The sequence below is a fragment of the Hydra vulgaris genome, chromosome 07, assembly GCF_038396675.1.
Source record: "Hydra vulgaris chromosome 07, alternate assembly HydraT2T_AEP".
Lineage (NCBI taxonomy): Eukaryota > Metazoa > Cnidaria > Hydrozoa > Anthoathecata > Hydridae > Hydra > Hydra vulgaris.
Window position 1 is genome coordinate 4,803,472 of NC_088926.1, and position 24,432 is coordinate 4,827,903.

At 26.9% G+C, this 24,432-nt stretch overlaps 1 protein-coding gene across 1 annotated transcript; it reads left to right on the plus strand.

Moving 5' to 3' along the window:
- The first annotated feature begins 702 nt into the window (after positions 1–702).
- On the plus strand, positions 703–20,434 carry LOC136082255 (bis(5'-adenosyl)-triphosphatase-like). The gene is made up of 5 exons (XM_065800857.1): positions 703–956; positions 5,241–5,386; positions 6,699–6,728; positions 9,535–9,603; positions 20,262–20,434. The coding sequence occupies exons 1-5, from the start codon at positions 836–838 to the stop codon at positions 20,385–20,387; spliced, it is 492 nt and encodes a 163-aa protein (XP_065656929.1). The 5' UTR covers positions 703–835; the 3' UTR covers positions 20,388–20,434.
- Positions 20,435–24,432: the final 3,998 nt, after the last annotated feature.

Consider the following 24,432-nt stretch of genomic DNA (forward strand, 5'->3'; position numbering starts at 1 on the left):
TATTTGTTTACAAAATTGTTTAAATCGACATATTTGTTTACAAAATATCCGCCTACAGTTTTTTTTTTTTTTTGCGCGTCTTTCAGGCCTGTTATTAAGTAGGCCGTGTGTGTATCCATTATAAAAATGTCAAAATTTACTGGTAAAGTTACCGGTAAATTTTAATTCGCAACGCTTATTAACATCGCAATATTACTGCTAATTATCTCCATCGTTATTTATTCGTTAATGACCGAAGTTACAGTATTTCAAAATTTCACTAGTTTTTGTAAAAAAAGTAGTTAATTTTCAAAAAGCAATAATTTTTTTTTGTAAATAAATTTTTTTTGTAAAATTAATTTGGTAATTGATAATATCACTAAGATTAAATTTGATCATTTATTTTAAAAAATCGCTTATTTTAGATTTTAATAGTATGCATTTTTTTAAATTGTTGTTTTGCTAAAGAATTATTTAAGCAGGTTGCATATAATCATTTTTTTTTTTGATTAATACTTACGAACTAATAACAAATTTTAATTGAGAAAAAAAAGTACGTAAAATTTGAATTTAGCATGCTTTTTTTAAATATTTTTTCTTAAATGACCGAAGTTACATGATAACCGAACTTAGGCGATTTTACGGTAATGTAAAAAAATTCTCTTTAAAACAAACAAACAAAAAAAACATAAAATATTTTTTCTTTAAAAAAATATTTGAATTTGAAGTTAAACCGTTTACTCTTACCCGAGTTTATTCTATTTTGGGGCAACCACATATCGCAAAACATCTGACTTTAATGTTATTTATTGTAATGTTATTTATTATGTTATTATTGTGATTAAAAACAACAAACATGGCGGTTTTAAACTGTAAAAGTTTTACGTTTGGACACGTGATTATTAAAGAGTCTTTTACTTTTTTTATTTCAAAATTTTCTTACGCATTTGTAAATATTAAACCTGTTGTAAATGGTCGTATCTTTTCTTTTTTAATTTTCTAATTGCTTTGATTTCCACGAAATTGTTACGAAATCTTATTATTAGTTTACTAAATCAAATTATTGGATTATCAAAAGAGTATAACTTTGATTTTTATGTTTTCAAGCAAATGATATAAGTTAATTAGTAGAATTGTTTTACTTCTTTGACTTAATTTGTTTAAAAACTGGATTTGTTCATTTCTTATATTTTGAATGGTGTTCCAGGATGAAACCTTTTGACTTAATGTGGTTCTGGCATTCTAATTATTGATAAGAACTGATGTTTTAAAAAGTAGTTTTTTTATTTTTACTTATTAAAAAAAAAAAGTAAAATAAAAAAATGTTTATTTTGTAAAAGAGCAAAATTGTAAAGAAGCTTATTTTGCCAAAGATCTTTATAGATACATTAAAGGGTAATATCACCTCCTCTGTGCAGACTTTTTAATCATTAATCAAATGTTTATTGGCTGAGGTTTTGGCTTGAGGAAGCAATCTTTTCTTTTACTATTTCAATAAAGAAAGAAAAAAGATTGCTGCCGCAGGCTATTAGATAATCGATGTATGAAATTAGGCCAATAAAAGATCCTTAATGATTAAAAAGTCTCCACTAATGAGAGCGCAATAAGCAAAAATTATTTTGCACCACAGAAATACCCATTGAAGATTTATGTCATTTGAATTTAACATTAAATATGCCATTAAAATCATCTAGTTGATATATAAACTAGCACCTTTAATGTTTCCTAAACTGAAAAAAAAAAGACAAAAAAAGAGGATTAACAAAGTAAAATTGTACATATACATTGTACACATGTGTACATTGGTACAATAAATGCCATTAGCATATAACTCTTAAGGCTGTGAATTAAAGAAGTAATCGAAGTACTGTTAGAGTGCTTCCTCATCTTCGAATCTTTCATTTACAAGCTAATGCTCAATGATTAGAACAAATAATAATCTGTTAACACTAAGTTGGGCAAGTAAGTTAAATGAGGCAACACTTTTCACCCGAGCTACTATATTTTTTGCTGCATCAATTTTGTTGTATCAAGCATTTTCATAGATAAAGTAAACCACATCTTAAGTTGAGCACATTGGTTGCTCCTATAGTAGTTGAATTCAGAAGCAGAATTCAGAAGTATATACCACATCTTAAGTTGAGCACATTGGTTGCTCCTATAGTAGTAGAATTCAGAAGCAGAATTCAGAATCTCTGCACACTATTCCCCAAATCAAAATCAACACCTTTTTGTACTGTAGGTTGAGTTTTGTATTTAATTTTGGTAGTTGTTTTGGTAGTTGTTTTGGTAAAACCAAAGCCACTGGCTCTTCCTGTTATGATTTTCATAGAGTATTACTCCTCATCTCTAGTGATCTCATAGTAAAGCCTATTAAACACACAGTGCAAAAACAAGTGGTTCTGATCTAGCTGTCTAGCATTCAGTTAGTGTGGTATGCAAACACTGAGATTTTTTCATTTTGTGCAAGGAGTATTTTATAGTACATGAAGGCATCCAAGTTTGCTTGTTATGCAGTGTGTAGTTAATCTTGTATTGTTTTCTATTAGCTGTTTTAAACTTTCCAAATCTAATTCCATTCACCTGCTAAATTTGGGTTAATCTAGCTAGACCAATGGAAGTGAACGTGGTTTGAGACAATGTTTTGCTATTGCCTCAGACTCTAAACCCTAACCTATATTCAATTGCATAGATTTTGTGTGCCTTTATCTAAGTATATAAGTATATATATATATATATATATATATATATATATATATATATATATATATATATATATATATATATATATAAATATATATATATATATATATAAATATATATATATTTTTGTCAAAAAATTATTTATAATAATTTGTACCATCTACTTGCAGTTAAATAAATTTTTATTTAACTGCAAGTAGATGGAGAGTTTATTTAGAAAACCATTTTTTTTTGGCAACATTGGGGGGGGGGGGGGGGATTTCTTATGGTAGCCTCAGCCTCCCACTCCCCCCTTCTCTGCTGAGGTTAAAATTGGTGTCTCGACTGATTTTTAAATATTACTTAGATTGTGTTTACCTTGTTTAGTTTTACTTGAGGGTTAGGAGTTGATTTAAAATAGCATCTTATTGTGAAAAGCATTTTAAGGGTATGCTACTTTAGTTATGCTAAGAAAAATTATTCTATTTAAGATTTAAAAAAATGTTCAAATACTACATTATTGTTTAAAGTTTATTAAAAGTTGTTTAAAGAATTTTAAACATTTAGTAGTTTATCTATATCTTAGTAATTTTTATATTAATAGTTATTAAATGTTTAAAACACTTAAAAGAATTTTTATTCAATATTTACAAATAGTGTAGTATATACAAAATTTAAATAAAGTTATTACACTTAGGGAATATCCATAAAGTACATACACAGTAAAACCACTGATTTAGGACCCCTTCCCTCCCCCTTGTACTTATCTGTATACAATTAAACCCTCCCCACTTCCATCTGTGTACATACTGTTAATTATTTCAAAAGTAAATTCCTCTCTCCCCTAATGTATAAAATTTTTGAAAACAAAAACTTTTAGTTAACTCGACATATCTCTGTAGCAAAACATAATATTAATTTTTTAAACTTGTTAAATTCAATGTTTTTTTTTTTTAAAAGAAAAAGAAATCAAGTTTTATGGAGAGATAAAGATAAAGAGATAGTCAAACCGCTTATGTACTCACTTTCTTAACTCCCCCCTCCCCCTTGTATGAATTTGTTTTTGGGTAACTCCCTTTAAAACTGCGTACATTTTTAATGAAAAATCCCTTATTAAATGCTTACATTTTGTATGAAAATATATTTTTTGAATTTATAATCTATAAAATATATTATATAGACAATAACTATTTGAATAAAAAATAGAGGCATTTAATAAATAATATTTAATAAAAAATTTACCATTATTTTAATTTTCACTTTGATTTAAATGTTCATTTAACATTTACCAATGGTTAATAATTTTCACAGTGCTTTAAGGTGCCTTTTAAATAAAAGAGATATGATAAACTTTGGGGCCATCCATAAATGATGCGAGTCATTTTTCCTTGTTTTTAGACATTTCTCCCCTATGTTAAACTGTCAATTTTTGGCTGTTCCCCCTTAAAAATTATGTCAGTTTTTGTGAACTCCCCTCCTCCCCCTCCTCTGAAATAAAATTAAAAATGCATATTTACCATCTATTTTTTAATGGTATTTTTTTTTAGTATGGTTTTTTTTTTGAGGATTTTTTTTTTAAATATGCTGATAGATATAAAAATTTTTTTTTTTTTTTTAAATGGTATTGTTTTTGAAGTCAGTTTTTTAACTGACATCAAAAACAATACCTGTTAAAAAAAATTTTTGTTTTACACTGACATCATTTTGGTCTCAACATCCCCTCCCCCATCCACAGTGTCAATTATGATCAAATTTTTCAGCACCTTTCCCTCCTCCCCTCTTCTCTATTTACTGATATCATTTATGGATGGCCCCTTGTTGATTAAAAATATATGTATATATAATTAAAATTATTGGGTACATTATTTTGAATTTTTTTAAACATTACTAAAATTAACTAAAACCTAATAAAACATTGGGTTTTATTAAGTTATTGTAAATCGTTGTTTTTATTATTATTAAAGTCAAAAAGTCTATGAAGAGAAACAAACTTTCTAAAAACGTTTTGGTTTTTTTTTTTTTCCTAATGTAAATTAAAATAGCGAACTAAAGATCAAAACCAAGTGTAATAACCAAACAAAAGTTTTAAAAGTTAAACGAGTTATGGCATTTTTAATCCATTTTATTTTCCTGAAAAAAAATAATAAACTAGCTAAGATATACAGAAAAATATTTACTACTGCATTTAAAAACAAAACATTTTTTTTTACTTTTAATAAAAAACCAAAAGAAAAACAACAAATAATAAACATTTTTTGGGTGCCCATACCGCTCCAGTGGTACCAAAATGGATCTGGGTTTTTTCTCTGCCTACTCAAATGTACCCCACTTAAATGTACCCTTCTAAACCCTATTACCTACAAAACCCTGATATTTTAACCTTCAATATTTTTAAGTTAAATAGTTAGTTATAATTTTTTATTTAAAATGTATTTAATATCTTTTTAGGTATTAAATACATTTTTTTTCCTTTTATGCTCTGCCTCCTGAAACTTGCTGAAGCTGCATTTAAAAATTTTTATCATCTGCCCCCTGAAACATGATGAAAATTTTTTTTAATTTCCTGAATGTAATATTAGACATTTTAGTTGCTCCTCAAAGATGTGTTGAAAGATTTACAGATTTGAACAGTGATGAAATAAGTGATTTATTCTTGACAACTCAAACTGTTTCTAAAATAGTTCAGAAGCATTTCAATGCAACATCAATGACCATTGCTGTTCAGGTATTTTTAATTTTAATTTTTTTTTAAACAAGTTCACTCCAAGGCTGTCAGCAACCAGTATTTAAGATAACAAGTTCACTTTTCACTTCGTCAGCAGCTTTAAAATAACAGAAAGCAAAGAAAAGATTTAAATAACATGGTTGACAGAAAACTTAAATTTGTATAAATCAGAAAAATGTGAAGATGGGAGATAATTGCAAAGTACCAATGTTTACGGAAAAAAATATAGACGAATTAAAGTTTTTTGAGCATGAATAAACAATTAAAGTAAAAGGATGAGTTTTGCTAAGGGACAAGTCAAGTAAGATTGAGGTTTTATTGATAAAACAAGTGATGATAGCTTGCTTAACCAGTGACCAAGGCAATATTTTTAGAAAATAGATAGAGATGCAATCTTACTACAAGAGGATCTTAGGCAGAGGCTCAAGGCTGGTTGCTAGAGCATGTCTAACAGCATTTATAATTCAATTTTGGACTTTATTTAAAAGAGAGAAAACCTCATTAGTAGAACCAGCCCAAATATAATTACAGTATTATACATTAGGTTATTACATTATTCAGCTGTATTCTTTATTAAGTTGTTAAATCATTAAATAGCCAGTTTTGTTTTATTTTTATTATTTGAACCAGAGTATTAATATAAGTATTAATAAAATTTTTGTTAAAAAGCTGTTGACCTATTTAATTCATTAAAAAAAATGTCTATGGAATAAATGAACAATTAGAGAATGATTTGTTCAAATTGTAGACAAAATTTAAATATTTCCTGTAGAGTGTATCAAAAGAATTTTTTAATATGCCCTAATTACCAGATCCATTTTAAAAAACCATTTCATGTAGATTTCAGTTTTTTTTGTACCATTAAAAAAATTAACTTAGGTAAAAATTTTGGGACAAACTTTTATTTCAGTGTTTATAACTGCTATAAATCTAAACATAAAGTTCCTCAACATTTCTGATTGTAGTTCTTTTGGTTATATTGTCAGTAAATTAATTACTGTTGATCCCTGTTTGAAATAAAGAGTTACAGAAAGTTTTTTTTAGTTTAGTTAGAACCAGGTTTTCTCTGTTTAGGTTATAGGTTTAGCAGGTGTGTTAAAAAATTGACCTACATGAAAGTTTAGTATAAGTTTGTTACATGAAAAAGTTGATTATTAAATAAAACTTATATTGAGTCAGTCATCTTTAAGGCTCTCTGTTGATCTTTTTATTTCATCTAAATTACTTATTAAATTGCAAAAAAAAAAGTTTTTTTCAAAAGCATTTAGTTAACATATATACACATGAGTTTTTTAATAAAACATTTTTTTAGGATGGACCTGAAGCTGGCCAGACTGTAAAAGTAAGGAAAGTTAATTTATTATAAAATTGAACAAAATTAAACTACCTAATTTTTTTAAAATTTTAATATTTAAGAACATTTTAATATTTAAAATGCAACTTATAACATTTATAATATTTGTAAAATTGTAGTTTTGCCATACCAAACTTTATACTATAAAAATACATTTCAATACACAATAAAAATTCAATAAAAAATATTTACAAAACAATAATGCACTTATGATTTAATTAAAAAAACAAATTAGTTTTCAAAAATGTTAAAAAAATAGAGAAAAATGAATAAAAATTTATGAAAATTTAAAAAATTTCTTTTTTGTAATTTATATATAATGCTTAATTATTAGGGCAACCAAAAATATTCAATTGCATTCTTTTTGTTCCTGTAAAGTTTAAAGTAAGATATTTGTCCAAAAAATTAAAAAATGTGTGTTTGTTATTGCATAATTATGCATATTTCACTGTTAAGTGAATATATTTGCATATTTATATTTAATAAAACAAAGTTTTTTTTGTTGATAAATTTAGTAATTCTGTATAATAAATCATCTTTATTTAATAATATTCTTTAATCATTTTGGTTTGTAAGATTTTAAAATTTTTAGTATGTAGCTATATTAAAATAGTTTTAATTTGTAGTTAAATTTTTTATTATGTTCATTATTTATATTAATTTATTATATTTATTTACTATAATATGTAAAATTGATTAGTTTGATGTGAATTACTATAAATTATATGCAACTGTTTCCTATTTTGCATTTTTGTGCAAAATAGGAAACAGTTACATAAAATTTATAGTGTGCATAAATTATAACTGTGTGCATAAGTTTTAATAAAACAGTTGCGTAAATTTATACTTTTGCATAAATGCAAAAAAATTTAAACAAAAATAAAATTAGACAGTAAAAATTGTAATAGGCAAGAATTTTCAGCAAAACAAATCTAAAATTGTTTTCTAAATATAAAAAAAAACGTCAAGCAAAAACTTGTATTGCTAATTTTATGCCTAAACGTTGGTTAGCAATAATTAAAGAAATGTTGCAATCCAGTTGCACAAAAATTAGGTTTTATATGGAAACAATCTCATACATAATTCACACAGCTTGACATCTGTTGTTCAACAAAATGTTGTAAAAACAATTTTTGTGGAAATAAAAACAATTTGGATTTTACAACAATTCTTGTAAAACAAAATCTTACAACTGTTGTATGGCATTTCTAGAATTATTGCAAACCATGCTTTACTAAAGTTCACATTTGGCTAGCTTGTCATACTTGCCAAATGATTACTTTGTGATCTTGTTCCGCTTTGTTTATAAGTGGGATAAACTATATATAAATGGGAGGGTGCAATAAACATTTTTGGGCTTTTTTAATATCTGGATAAAAAAGCTCATGGATAAAATAAAATTGATTACGTTTTAGTAATAGTTTTTTTTTTATGTTTTACACTGTAATTGTTTGTATCTTATCATAAATACATCAGAAAAACAATCTTCAGCAATATTTATTCATATCCATCAATGTATATATAAGCCCTTAGCAGTTCCCTAATTTAGTATGATCTCAGAGTGCAGATCAAAGTATACGTTTATAGTTTTTATGCTCTTTTTTTTTTTTTGTGCAGTGGCCATGTTTGTTAAGGTTTGTGTTTTATGATTTAAGATTTATAAATAAGGTAACATCAGTTAAGAGAAAATAAAAAAGTAAATTAAAAAAGTTGTAGTGTCTTAGACTCTAGTGGTGCCTTTGTCTTTAGGGAGGTAAAAACTGTAAAAATGTTATTAAAATAAAAATGTTAATATATGTTTTATATTGCTTTTAACTTTATTATGTTTTATATATATATATTTTTTTCAATAGAAGTTAGTAAAAATTTAGTTTTTTTATTGAAAAAGGCAAACTATTATTGTTTTATATAACAAAATTGTTATTTTATTGCATTAGAAATACAAGAACATAGTTTTACTACATTTGAATACAAATTTACAAAGTGTTGGTAACATCTTTCCTTTAATAAATTTTTAAATTACAACTTTCCTTTGATAAATTTTTTAGTGCTCAGTGATAAGGCCATAAGAACTTCTTGGGGCACCTAAATAAATCGAAAAAAATGAAATTACAAGAAGCAAGTTTCAAAAATTTCTTTGCTAGTTAGTTGAAAGTTGAGATAATTGTTACATATATAACTTCTGCATGTGTATCTAGACGTTAAATATGCATGTGCATGCAGAAGTTAATTATGCATGTTTATCCAGAAGTTAAATATACATGTGTATGCAGAAGTTAAATATGCTAAGTAGCTGATGTATTTTACTTGTTTTTCTATATAAAACAGTTCAACATGATAGTGTTTATCTGAGAAAAAAAGTTAACAATTGTTCAGTCAGTGTAGTTTTAAACACCTTTAAACAGCATAGCTTTAGTGATCAGGCCAATTAATACCAATAATCTGTGTATCACATGTTTGCCAATTATTTTAAATTTGATTGTGCAGTTAAAGGGGAGAGTTATCTTACTCCTATCCAAAGCATAAATCATAAACTTGTTTTCTTTATTACTTTTTTTTATTGCTGATTTGGTATTTCCAAAATAAGTTAATTTAGTTGAAGACTAGTTATGTTTTGCCTTGTTTGCCTCATTCATTTTTCATTCATGCATGTGTCAGCTTTGTAAAATAGATGCAAAGGAAATTTCAGCATTTTGGCGACATATAAAATATATAAAAAGCTTAATTTAAATATTTATTTTTTTTTAATTAAAAAAAATAGCATAAAAAAAAAAGATATTAAATTTTGTTTTAGCATGTTCATGTTCATGTTCTTCCTCGCAAAATCAATGACTTTCCCAGCAATGATCAAATTTATACACAGGTGATTAGTTTATTTTTTTATCAGATAAAACTTCAAAGAATTTTTTTACTTTTTAGTGTTGTTTTAATAATTTACAATTGTTCGAATTAATATATTTTTTGAAAATTTGCAATATATATGCAAGTATAATTTTCACTTTTTTAATGACATGTATTACTTAGTGCTTTAAAACTTGCTTAAATAATTTAGACTATAGAAAATAGTTACCTGATAAATCTATTTAATAAAATGTTTTATCTATTTTATTTAATTATCTTATTATGTATCATATTATATTATTAAGTAATACTATTACATAATATAGAGAAAGTATTATTATTTTAAAGTTAATTATATGATAAAAACCTAAAGATAACCGAAGATAAAAAGTATTGAACCTGACAAACAAAATCAAAATTTTTAGTAAATTTTTTAATCTTTTAAAACAGATTAAAAGAACAAAATCTTTCCTAAAAAATTTTTTTGAAGCTTTTTATCTCTGAAAATTGGAAAGTCAGAAAAAGTATCAAGTTTTTGAAAAAAATTAAATCAGTCACCACACAAATGTTTAAAAACTTATTTTTTTTTTCATTTTTTTTCAAGTTATATTTTGTCAATAATAAATAAAGTTTGGAATTGTAATTTATAAAAAATAAATACATGACTGGTGCAAGAACACAAACTTAGTATTATCAGCAAACCCCAATTTCCAATGAAAAAAAAAATGTCAATTTAAAAGAAAGGATTTAGTTGTAGTTTGTAAAAATCTGATGATATCACCAGGGCCGGTTTAAAGATTTTTTTTTGTATATGCGAAATCAAGGTTTGGCGCCCCTTATTATAAAAAAAAGTGTAGTCATTTAAAACTCTAAAAAGTAATTTTAGGGTTTAATATTTTTTTAAGTTTTTAAATAATAAGATGAGTATATTTGTATGTGATTGTTTCTTAAAAAATTAAATGAACAATCAAATATATTTTAGTAGGGTAGGTTATTTAAATAAACCAATAATTTTTCACGATAGTTGTAATGAAAAAATCAAAATACAATGGTATGCGTATCATTAACTTATCATAAAATGTGTTTTCAATAAATTGCGCATACTTATTAAAACCCCTAGAATACATTACAAACATAATATCCTATTAAATGTTTACCGTACATTAAAAACTGAATACATAACTGAAAGCGCCGTAAAATTAATTTTTAAACAAAGAAATTAACAAAAAGATATATTAAAAAATATATATACATATAAACATGTTGTCAATAAAACTATCCAATGGAATAGTTAATATCATACTTTTTATGAACAAATAAATAACCCTAACAGTATATTTTTTAGGTAGATTAACAATACAAAGTGACATAAAATAATAAACATCGTAAAATAACTTTTATAGACAATGTAAATAGCAAATCTAACATTGTATTGAATAATTTTTAAAAGTTGTAAAGCCTTTAACAAGCTCAATGCTTTTAGAAACCTTTAGAAAGAAACTTTTCTTGCCTTAACTTTAGCGAAGTCTTTTAGAAATTAATCGGTTTCAATTGTACTCAGAACCTGGTGTTCAATTGCTAATAAGGCCATCCCACTAAGGCGTTCCTGAGAAAGAGTCGATCGAAGGTAATTTTTGATAATTTTTAATTTAGAAAAACTTCTTTCTCCACTGGCCACTGATACGGGGAGGGTAAGCAAAATTCTCAGTGCTACATACACATTGGGAAAGATGTCAATCAAGTGTTTTTTTGTAATATAAGACAGTGTTGTTTTGGGGCAGCTATCATTTGAAAACATCATACTAAATGACCAAACAGCAGAGGAATTTGAAAACTGTAATTTTTTTGGCAATTCCCATAGCGGTACATTTTCCAAAAGCATCAATCTTAGAATCTAACGTTGATTCATAGACAGCGTCATAAATCTCATCAATATGGTATTGCAAAGGTTTGAAGGTGTCTATCCAGCTCTCCCAACAGGTTTCACTTAAAGGTTTTACAGTCAAGTTAGTTACATGGTTTGTTAATATATTCCATCTATGGTTTGATCCAGAAAAAAAGTTATAAAGTTCCTGTATATTGTTGAAAAAGTTAACAGCTAAAGTGCTACATCATTGACAACAAGGTTTAATGAATGACTACCACAAAGAACAAAAAAAGCTCTTGGGTTAAGGTCAAGGATCCTTTTTTGTACTCCTACATTCTTTCCCTTCATATTTGATCCATTGTCATAACCTTGGCCATGCATATTTTGTAAAGATATTCCTTTTTTTTGAAAGCTTGTCTAACAAGCACGCTGTCAACCCTTGCCCAGATGTATCTGAGACCTGAACAAATCCAAGAAAATGTTCCCTTACGTTTACTTTTTCACCTGGAACTGCATAGACAAACCGAACTACAAGATTCATTTGTTCTTTACGACTTACGTCAGGAGTGCAGTCAAGAATTATAGAATAATACAAAGCTTTTTTCAGTTCACACACGATATGCTCTGTAACTTTACAGGAAAGAAGAACAAACTCATTTTTAAATTGTTTGCTTTAATAATACAAGTTTTAAAAAGTTTCCATTGTTTTCTTTGAAAACTATTGCAATCTCGAGACAAGTTCTTGATAAGAAATGGTCGCATTTCCGTGAGAAGTTGACCCTTCATGTGTTCGTAAAACATTTGACATGTTTTACCAATCAGTGTACCCTTCTGTTCCAGAAAGATATATGTCATTAGTACTAAATAGCTTGCAAAAAAAACAAAGTACTGAATTTTTAGATATTGAATACACTAGCCAATCCCTGTCAATGTATTCTCAATTTGGCAACTTAGTTTTACAACAAGCACTTGACGAATGTCATCTGTGATTCTGGCTGGCCACATTCTGCAGTCTTCAAGCAAGTCCCATTATAGTGGCGAAGTAATGGCATTTTCCTCGTTTCGAGAGTTCTGAAATAATAACGATGATTATTTTACTAAATAAGGTTTTATACAAAAACAACATTATTTTTAAACTTCATTTTTAATATTGGATGAAGGATGATTATTAAAAAGGTTTTTAGTTGATTTTTTCCAACTTACATAACCCTACTTTTTTCACTTTTTTAAAATGGCATAGAAATCTTTTGTTTGTAAAATTTCTTAAAAGTATTTTTTTATTTTAATTTCCAGAATGGTAATATATATTTATATACATACAAATATACAACTGTATTTTGATTTAGTTTTTTTTAACTCACTTATTTGTGTGAAGAGTTTAATTTGTTGATTTTATTTAGCTTATATATTTTATAAAACTATTGTAAACATTCAACTAAAAATAAAGTTTTTAAATAAATAAAGACTAACATGGTTGAAAAGTCCGCCTAAATTCTTTGTAATCTTATACAATTTACGCTTGTTTAAGCGATAAACATAAATAAATGGAAAAAAAAGAAAAAATATCTTGGCATTATTTACTTATATTTTTAAAAACATTTTTAAATTTGCGGCAGATTTTTTTAACTAAATTCAAAATAGATTTCATTGGAGAGGAGTTAAAATTAAAGTTTTTATCTTAAAACAAGACTTCGTACAAGACTTGGTACTTTCGAAGGCCTTTGACTGTATCTGTATATAATTTTTTTTTTCAACAAAATGCATATAAACTAACAAATTCAAAATCAAGCACAAACCTTAAATGAAGATGGTGAACTTGACGTACTTGTACTTGGTTGGTAATGTAAGCATTCTCTTAGAGAAACTGCTTCTACAGGAATGTCTTTTAAAACTTGAGACTGTGGGTTTTCTTCTGACATCTTCTGCTCCTAGAGTACAAGTTATTTTATTATTTTTTTGTTATGACTTATAAATATGATTGAAAGTACACCCAACACCCAATATCAATAAAAAAAATGTTGTGAAAATAGTGCACAATGGTTATTAAGGCTTAAATATTGGTCTATTATCTCTCTAAATTATTGTTTATGTATTTATTAACTAACTTGATAATAATAAATGCACTCTTGTATTATTTCCTACCTGAAATTGATGCTGATTAGCGTTTACATCTTGTTTTTCTAATATAGAGAAAAATTTACTCAATGCCTTTGCTTTTTTTTTGTCTTCTCTCTCCATATCTGATTTGCGTTTTCTATAAAAGAAACCCGAAGGTTTCTTTTTTTCTGCCATAATAACTCACCCACTTATTTTTTCAAATATTTAACTAAAGATTACTTTAGCTGTAATTTTTTTTTCATTTAAGTGCTGAGCAAATACTTACAAAATCAATAGTTTAAAATATAAACTTTGGCACCTCTAATATGTAAATATACAGTTACAATAAACATTTAACACACAAAAACACGGTTTAAATAAACAATAAACTAACAAACTTATTCTTTCAAACAATCACCTAACTACTACTTTTCGATTTAATTATTTTTTTCATTGAAGTGCTGAGCAAATATTTACAAAATCAATAGTCTAGCATATCAACTTTGGCACCCCTAATATGTAAAGAACTCAAATTAAATCTTGAAAAATAAACGAAAAAAAAAACATGTTAGCTACGCCAGCGCGGCGCCCCAGAAAAGCCCGCGCCCTATGCGACTGCATAATTCGCATAGCTCTTACACCGACCCTGGATGTCACAAGGAATCTTCTACTCATAACACCAATAATGCATCAGTAATAATGCTGTTGGAATAATATTTATTAGTACAAAGTAATTATTACTAATAATTTAAATACTTTAATTCAGCTAAACTAATCAATATTTAATTAATACTTGCTAAATAACTGTAAATAAAGATTTAAAATAACTTAAATGTGAATTATATAAATAAACTAAAATTAAGTTATTTAACAAATTGGAAACAATTTTCCAAAAACAATTAAAAGCAAATTGACAATATGATGTTATGCTTCCTTTCTTTAAATTTTCAGTTGTGTAGGAATATATGTGTGTTTTTTAGTTTATTTAATGTAATATATATTGTTTTTCGGATCATTTTATATGTTAAATTTTTTATTTGTTTAATTTTTTAAACTATTTTTTCAATTTATCAAATTATCAAGTTCTAAAACAAAACTTGTAAAAATTAAAGCCGTCAAGCCTAAAATTGTAAATATTTATAAATAAAAATTATTTATAAATAATAAACCAACTGTCTAGAAAAATTTTTAATTTGTTGATATAAAGCATAAAATGTTTACTTTTGCACAAAGTCTTTATAACCAAAGCTTTAGCTGATATCATTGCCGCCCAGAAAGCTGCAGTATTTTTTTGCAGTATTGGAGTATTTATATTTCTGCACATATCTTGCTGCAGAAATATAAATACTCCATCTATAAGAATAGCATGTAAGGATCATGTAATTACTTAGTGAGTTCATTCGATCTTGTGAATTCTTGTTGACTTTTGTCCTTATCAATTACATTATTTTTATGTATCAAAATCAAGCTGTCGCTTTGATTGCTAAGTGGCTTTCAAATTGTAAACAAGAAGTGAATAACAATCATATTCAACAAGTCTACTGAATGGAAAGATTATCAGGAGTGATAAAAGAAAAGGTCTAATTCTATTTTAATTCACATACTAGACATAAATAACTACCTCCCCAAGAGTATGACTCAAAAAATATCCAAGCAATATTTAGCTCAATATTTGATAAAATCCTTTCCATCCCACAAGATGTTACAGATATAATGATGGTGTGATGAAAAATAATTTTATGATAGTGTGATGAAAAATAATCGGCCAAGTTGTTTAGTCAGTCAAAACATTAAAAGGAAAAATTCCTTTTAATGTTTTGACTGACTAAGTTGTTAATTTGTGAAAATACTTTGGCATCAACTTCAACACAAGCTCTAAATTTGGCAAAAAATAGTCTAGCCTATATAACAAGTTTACTCCAACAAATACCTTTTCGAGCAACTTTGAATTTTTAACCATTTTTATTGCCTCAGCCACTTTATGTTACAGTTATCCTCACCTCCATTACCAATAATACTAAATCAAAGTTGCTATTTTTTTAACACATCTGCAAAAATTTAATGTCACTTATGCAATGATGCATGGAAGTTGTTATGCACGATGTAATGATGCAAATTTAGTGCTAACTCTAGTTTTAGGGGTTATCTAAATAAATATTCAATTTCATCACAATAGATTGCACAAAGAATAACACCAAAGTACAAAAAAAATGTTTTAAAACTCTAAAAGAATTGTAACAAAACAAACTTGCAAAATTTTGATATCCAGTTTAAGGGTGACTTAAATTATTATTTATTTCAATAAAATATTATACATACATATTTTGTCAGTCACAATTTTATTTGCACAAAATAAAAAACTGTTCTTTACTTTGAAATTATTTTATTTAACAAAACATTAAGTATTTTGCTGAAATTTATTATATAATTTCTAAAATAATACCACATTTAAAACAGTATACTTTTCACTAACTTTCAAAAAAAAATTGTTATAAATTCTAATTAGAGCAGCCATGATGATTTGCAACAAAAATAGAAAATGAGGCAATGAAAAGACTGCAGTTTAAGTTGTTTTTCTATATTGTGTAAAAAAAGAAGAGCATTATATGAAGACCAATAAAATCCAAAGACCTAGATCAAATTCTTTTTTGACTTTTAGTGTTCTGTTTTAATGGTTGCTAATATAATGGTAATATTGTATCTAAGAAATTTTAAATTTGACATTTTAATGTAATTATTATTTATCTGTGCAAAACAGAAAAACTTGTTTGTTTTTTTTAGAATAAAGATTTTTATTTAATGAGATCCAGTGCAAATTTTATTATTGTCTTTGTTGTAGTTTTTAACTAGAATCTGGTAATTTTCATGCACAGAGCTTCCTTTGAATGTTTTTATCCAATCTATAGATGCTATGCAGGTTGATAAGGTTTGCTCCAGATAAATCATTTTTTCATCAGAGTAGTTGTTGTGATGCCCCGTCAAAGCAAAGAGTCTGTGTATCATGCAATGTACTTGACATAGTATGATACACAGACTCTTATATGTATATGTAAGTAACCTATGTTACACATATATATACATATATAACATGTATATATATACTCTGTGACATATATACATATGCAACAGAGTTTCATATGTATATTTAAAAAAATGTAAAAAACATAAAAGCATATTGTTATTATTATTTTTAAGAAAAAGTTTTTTATTTAAAGGGATCCAGTTTTATTATAAGAAAAAGAAAAATATATATGGGGCACACATACAAAAATTATAAATTGGGCACCCCCAAAAAAATACTTTTATCAGAGATTACATCTGCAATAGGGGTTACATATGCAATAGCGGTTACATATATTTATACATTTGTTACCTCTGTTACATATGTATATATATGTATTTCTAAAAAATGTAAAATCATAAAAGTATTATTCAAATAAAAAACGTCTCAATTTCATAATTTAAAAATTTAATAGTTTATTAATTTAAAATTTTTAATTATTTTTATTTAAAAATGTTTCCTACATATCGTCGGCTTACTATCAATACCTTCTTCGTCCTTTTTTACAATTTTTACAGGAGACACTAAAAACTAATAATAAATACAATAGACCCACCAAAATGATTTTTTTTTATTGAGTTTCATTAATAAGTGTAATTACTAATAATTAATACACAAATACCAATTTTTCTTGCAATTTAATTGATTAAATAGCCTAAAAAAAAAGGTTTTACACAGATTTTTTGTGCAATTATTAAGACAAAGTAGGTTTTACAATTTTTTATTAATTTACAAAATTCAACATATTAAATTAACTTTTACAAGATTAAGTTACCAAATACACAAAAAATGCATAAATGCAACTAAAAAGTTTAATTAAAATAAAGAATAACGTTGTACTTAAGTAAATATTTGGTTAAAATTAAGACTAAATTGCACTTTTTTTTTCATGTAAAAATTTATTAATCTTCAAATCGTACAGTGTCCCACTAAAAAAAAGCTTAGATAGACATGTAAGAGAATATATATTGTAAAGAATATTTGGTTGTCATTCTTTTTTGTTGTAATTTTTTGAGAGTTTACCTAAGCTTTTTTTTTGTCGGCCACTGTAAGTATTTATAGAAAGTATGATAATCTACAGGAATTAAACTTTTTATTTCCTGCAAATGGTCATATTTGCTTTTTTTAATGGGCCTAGGTAACTTATATAGGCGTTATTGTAGCATTTACAACAGTTTTGTTTCTTGTACTGCGCTTTTCTAAACACTTCCAGTCATCATCAAAATCTAATTTATAATAGATTTGCCATCTGGTCTATACTGAATGGCACGTAAATCTGTTACAGTTGGATCACCAACTTTATAGCCTGGACGAATTTATGTGTGATATCGTAAATTTGAAAAGTCTTTAAAGAAAATATATCCCAGATACTCAACTTCATAAGGTTTAGGTTTTGTTCTCGCTCTTTTTAATGCAGACAAATTACAAGCAGGTGTGTACATGTCCCTATTTTGAATGCTTCTTTCAATAGCGGAATGCATGTTGTCGCATTCCATTTGTGTGTGTCCGGATACCAAAAATTTTTAGGTGATAGTAATGTTTTTTGTCTGGGATAGATGTTATAGAGAAGTTTTAAGCAGTGAATTAGCAAGCTTTTTCTTATAATAAAGAGTCGATGCTTTCAGTATTGGACTAAGCAATATCGCTTCCAGATCTAAGGTATATGCATGTTCAGCGTGATCCTTGTCAACCTGTTTTTCTTCTCGTGCTCTTATTTTGCTTTGAATGTGTGAAGTATACGCTTCCTCAGAAGTATTGCCACACTTATATCGTATACACAAATCACACTGATCTTTCTTAGGGTGAAAAAGACTCAAGTTGTTGTTATCAAATTCTTCATAAAACACTTTGACAGATAAAATTTGTAGGTCACTGTCCTTGCAATACTTGGCATATTCTTTGTATAATGCCGATTTAGATTGCCAGATAGGCTCTAGATATAATTTACTTGAAGATGCTCGATAATAGAAAGACTCCATTTTTGGAAGAAGGGAAAAAATTTTGTAAACCTTTTTTTTTCATTGCATCTTTCTTATTAATACTTTTGTCTGGCTTTGTTGGTCTTACGTCTGCTTTATGCATAGCCCAGTTATGTAAGGTCCATGTACCTATGCATAGCGTATTTATAAACATTTTTGTACACATTCGAACTCGAACGCCGTCTCTTTTAAGGAAACAAAAGAACTTATTAGAACGGCGTGATGTTTCATTAACTTGATTTTTTTTGTTTTTTGAGGCAACACTATCGACTAAATTAGCTACGTAAGTTCTTCTCTGAGACCAGTTAAATTCTTTCCAGAAATGGTTAAAAAAATTTTTTGCACTGTATTTTTGTTGTTTTTGCACTTTGCTTACAGTTGCAAAAGGGTTTTAACTTTCTTGCTTCTCTTTTCTGATCAATTACCCAATTTCCTTCTGCGTATTTTTTTAATCCATAATATTCCTGTCCCTTTTCTCTTTTACTTTTATTTTTTTCTCTTTCCCAATCTTCTTTATCTACCCTACGTTTTCTTTTCCTTACGTTTTTTAGTATTTCTCAACTTGTCCTTCTTCTTTTTCTTTAGTACACTCCTTGTTAGTATCACTAGGAATTACATTACTACTCGGCAAGTCATTTTCATTATCTGGTTCATAATAACTGTTATCAACAAAATTTTCTGTACCCACAATATTTGTTTTTTTTAAACAAATTTCAGCACAGGAAACCGCCTGAATTTCTTCAACAGAATCAAGACTTTCTGCAAGTACAAAGGAACTACAGTTGTCCTTATCCAAATTTTCCTTGTCTTGAAAGTACTGTGATAGAGATTCATTTACACTAAAATCTTCAGTGTTCGAAAAAATATTTTCTGCACAGTCTACAGTTGCGGAACGGAAAAAATTATCATCGTCATTTATATCTGAATTTTCTGAATTTTTTAAAGTAATAACAGCTAATTCTATTATGTTATTAAGGTTTTCTATACAGTCAGTCTCATTATTCAGTCTATCAGTTACGATATTGTTGCTATTATTATCGATCATCGACAAAATACGACAAGATCTGGAGTTGGGATAGATAAACTGAAAATAAAAATGGAATGTGTAAGCAATTTTTTAATACAAAATGAATTATCAAACTAATTTAGTACTTCAAGTAATTCAAAAAATAATTCTGATCAAAACTTCTGTCTCTTTTAAAATAAATAAATTAATACTCAAAAGCTTCTATGTGTCGTTTAAGTTATATTAAGAATAATATTGCAATTAAAAACTATAATTAGTTTAAATATTCAATAAAAATACATTACTTACCTCCATTTTGGTAGAGTTATCCATTTTGCACTTTAAAATCACAGCCAACACACTCAAAATACAATAAATTTGTATGAGCTAAATTTCTAACCTATGATTTTGACATATATTTTAGACATAGGGGGTTATGAGTAAAACAATTGTGTCTGTGGGTTAGAAGGTTTTGACCATAAACAGTAGATGGCAGTTTAATATATTTCCGAGGCAATTAGATTTATATGGTTTTGCATAGAGCTGCGCATCAAGAAAACTAAATAATTTAAGTCAAAAACTCAAAAATGAAACAATCGGACTTATGAGGTTTTGATAGTAAGCCGACGATATGTTACTTATTTATAAAATCTCAATATTTTATATTTAGTTAGAAAAGCATGATAAAGGTTTGTTTGAAGATGCTGAATTTTACAGAAAACAACACGATACATTGCTTCGCAGTGAAAAGCAAATGGCAGAAGAAGCTGCTACTCTTAAAGCTTATTTCATATAATGTTAAGTTTTTTGTAATTTTCATGAAGTAACTTCATTATTTCTAAAGGTTGTCATAGTTTTTTTAAATATATTTGCTTATAAATTTCGACCGCTCAATAAAATTAACGTTTTTATAAAAAATTTTGTATTTTGCTTTTTGATTTTGACTTTTATCAAAAAATAACAAAGTTTACTTTTAAGTTATTAAAAGAAAATATGAAAAAAAGTTATCCAAGGATATATGATGTTAATGAAAGTATACGTGGTTCAAGTGTTATGGAGGGGTATGTGATATGAATTGAGATGTATGTAGCACTAATAAAAATGTGGTTAGTAAAGTGCGCATTTTAAGCGCCCACCTAAGTTAAGTATTGCACCTAAACATGATTTAGAACATGCGCTTTTTTCACGCTTTAAAAAATTATTGCACGTCAAATTTTAACAGTATTTTAAAAAAATAGCAATAAATTTGTTTTAATCTGCTATAAAATAGTAGATAATAATAGATAATAATTAACACATTTAGAAGTTAATAACATGTTTAGTAAAGAAATTACGTAGTCATAGGAAGTTTCGAAATGTTATTTCAAAGAAAAGTAATTTATTTTTTCAAGAAAAAAATTTAACTTTATCGTTATAAAAACGATTGAAGCCACGAATTCTAAGTCAAAAAACTGGAAATTTTATGCTATCAATGAAACAAAATGTAACAAAGGTCATGCCTACGTAGATTTTTCACTGTTTATTCATATATTTTTGCCTCTGAATTCAAAAATCACATTCGTTTGACGTAACATCGATATTAACATAAAATTTTCTATAATATAAGAGCAATTTTTCTATATATAAAAGCAAATTTTTTCAGTCAGAATGTTGTATCAATCTATTTTAATATTGTAAAGATAATTACATTGCATATAACGCTTTTTCTATAGTGAAAGATATTAAGGAAGTGCGATATTAATGAAAGTAATAAAAAGCAATACAATTTTTACTATGGACTTTTTCCTCAAAACTAGAAGTACTTTAATGATCGAGTTTTTTTTGAGTGCATGCTTTCATCTTTTCTCATTAGAAACCATATAACCATATGAAAGAGTTGTCGCCAAATTTATTATCTATCATACTCATACCATTTTAGAAAATAACAAACAATATGGCATCTTGCAAAAGACAAAGAGAAAAATTTAATTGCAATATTCCTTGACTTTGCTAAAACCTTTAATGTAGTAACAAACATGACACACGCCCACCACCAATTGTTTCCATCAACTCCAAATCTCTCGAATATGCAACACCATACAAATACCTAGGATTTGATTTAAATATAGAAATAAACACCAACCAACAATGGCTGAGCATCAAGCCCAAATTTTCCTCATTAGAAGTCTAAAAAAACTCGAACAAAATTGAAAACACTGATACATACATTGAAAATATATGTATAAAAATCCTAAAACAAATCTTGCGAAACCCAAATCATCCGCTACACATGAAGACAAAAAATAAATCTAAAATAACAACAAGACAAAATACCAACTTCGATTTCAAGATAGCTACTGCAAATACGACTTACAAGATTCGGTTTACCCAACGAACATTGTGTCTTATAAGAAATGGGAAACATAACTTGCTAACCTTTTTTTTAGCTTTTCTGTACATCGTTATATCAAACATACAAAAGTAACAGTCTTCATGGTAGTTTTTTGGCTCTCTCCATACTATGGGAACAAAAAAATGCGTTGTCTTACTTCTACCTCGTAGCCATCCTGCTCGAGTAGTTCGTCAGGTTCCAAATATCATTTTTTTTTTTAAATTTATTTTTAGTTTTCTCTTTAAATAATTCTATACCATCTAACTACAGACCTGTGTCTATCCTTTCTTGTTTTTCAAAGTTGCTTGAGCGTATTATGTATAACAGACTGTATAGTTATCTTGAAAAACATAATATCTTATACAGCAACAGTTTGGTTTCCGAAAAAGGGCATTTAGCACATCATGCAGTAACTAATTTAGCCAGCCACATTCTGGATGGGTATGGTAAAAAAAATTATACTTCGGCTTGTTCATCAACTTGTCAAAAGCCTTTGACACTGTTGATCATAAAACTCTTTTGTACAAACTAGAAACATATGGAGTAATAAATAGCAACTTAAAGTTGCTGCAAAATTACCTTAAAAATAAAAAAACAAGGAGTATCTTATGATTCAACGTGTAAAAGTTAGAAGCAATAATCTTCCTCAAGGCTCTATTCTTGGACCCTTACTATTTCTGGTTTATTTACCTATCTTCAAACATACTTAATTTTGTTCTTTTTGCTGATGACACATATACCCATTCCAATTTAAAACAATTTTCTTTACAGTAAATCGTGATATGGAAAACCTAAATGACTGGTTTAAATCAGACAAACTCTCTTTGAATATCAGTAAAACTAAGTACATTTTATTTCATCATCAATCCAAATCCGATGAGTTGCCTTTGCAACTTCCTCAGCTAATAATAAATAACAATAAAGTAAACAGAGTTTCATCACTTAAAATTTTAGGAATATTATTTGATGAGCATCTTAATTGGAAAAATCATATAACGCTAATTGAAAACAAAATTTCTAAAACTATAGGCATTATGCATAAAACAAAACACCTACTAAGTAAAAAATGTTTAATAGATTTATATTACTCTTTTATCCATAGCTACATAAGCTATTGTAATATTACTTGGGCAAGTACTTGCCGTTCAGCATTAAAAAATATATATATATATATTAAGCAAAAACAACTCAGTAGAATTATATGTAATGTGCATAAATAAGCCCACTCCAAGCCGTTACTCCGGGAAATAAAAGCTCTTAATGTCTATGAGTTAAACGTGTTCCAAAACTTGTTATTCATGTTTAAATATCAAGATGACAAGCTTTAAAAATCCTTTAACAACCGATTTCTAAAAATTAATCATAAATACTTAACGAGGTGCTCTATTCATAATTTTAATTTACCTAAGTCAATTCTTAAAACATCTGATTACTCAATTTCATATAGAGGGCCTCGTCTGTGGAACATAGTTCTTAATGAAAATATGAAAAGTATAACTTCAATAAATTGTTTTAAAATATAGTTAAACAGTCTTTGCTTGAGTTAACAGACACTAACATATTTTTGTATTTTTAAATGGAAAAAAAAAAATCTTGTAATATTTCTTACTGTATGTATTTATTTAATTTTTGCAATTTGTCGTATTCTTGTTGTAATTATGTTTTAACTTGTTTTATATAACGAGTATTTGTAAATTTGTATAATGAGAACTTTGTAAAAAATATTTTACGCTTAGTATAGGGGCTTGATGACAAGACTTCTGTCTTCTACTTGCTCCTGTCGTTATTAATTTTTTTTTTTTAATTTCAATTTTGTTGATAAAATTTGTACAACAAGATTGTTGTAAAATGTTTATAAATGACGAAATAAATGTTTCTAATCCAAAAAAAATAAATAAATAGCCAACACACACACACACACACACACACACACACACACACACACACACACACACACACACACACACACACACACACACACAGATATATATATATATATATATATATATATATATATATATATATATATATATATATATATATATATATATATTAGGGGTATTCAAAAAAAGTGAATTTTCAAATCTAAAAAACCATACCCCCTAAATTTGGGGCAAATATATAAAAAATGAGCCTCACAAAGTTTGAGCGCTGTCCGTTCACTTTTGACCCCCCCTCAAGCTAATAATTTAGGGGAAAATTGACCGAAAAGTGGTCATTTTCGGGCGTCTTGAGGGAGGGGCAATTTTTTTTTTTTTTCAAATTTTTTTTTTCTGCTATATATATATAGGCCTATATTTTTGTTTAAAAATATATGGTTTTTTCCTTACTTCTCAAAAGTCTATGTTTGGTGATATTGAAAATCATGAAAATTGGTATTTTTTAAAATATATTTTCTGTTATGCCTAATGTTATATACATATATTTTCGTGTAAATTCTGATAGTTTAAAACTTTGAATTTTTCTAATA

Bases quoted from the DNA above. Each gene is read 5' to 3' on its own strand.
- LOC136082255 (XM_065800857.1), top strand. From the start codon at position 836: ATGGCGGTTTTAAACTGTAAAAGTTTTACGTTTGGACACGTGATTATT. The intron at 5,387-6,698 runs GTATTTTTAATT...ACATTTTTTTAG, and splicing joins CAATGACCATTGCTGTTCAG to GATGGACCTGAAGCTGGCCA. The intron at 6,729-9,534 runs GTAAGGAAAGTT...ATTTTGTTTTAG, and splicing joins AAGCTGGCCAGACTGTAAAA to CATGTTCATGTTCATGTTCT.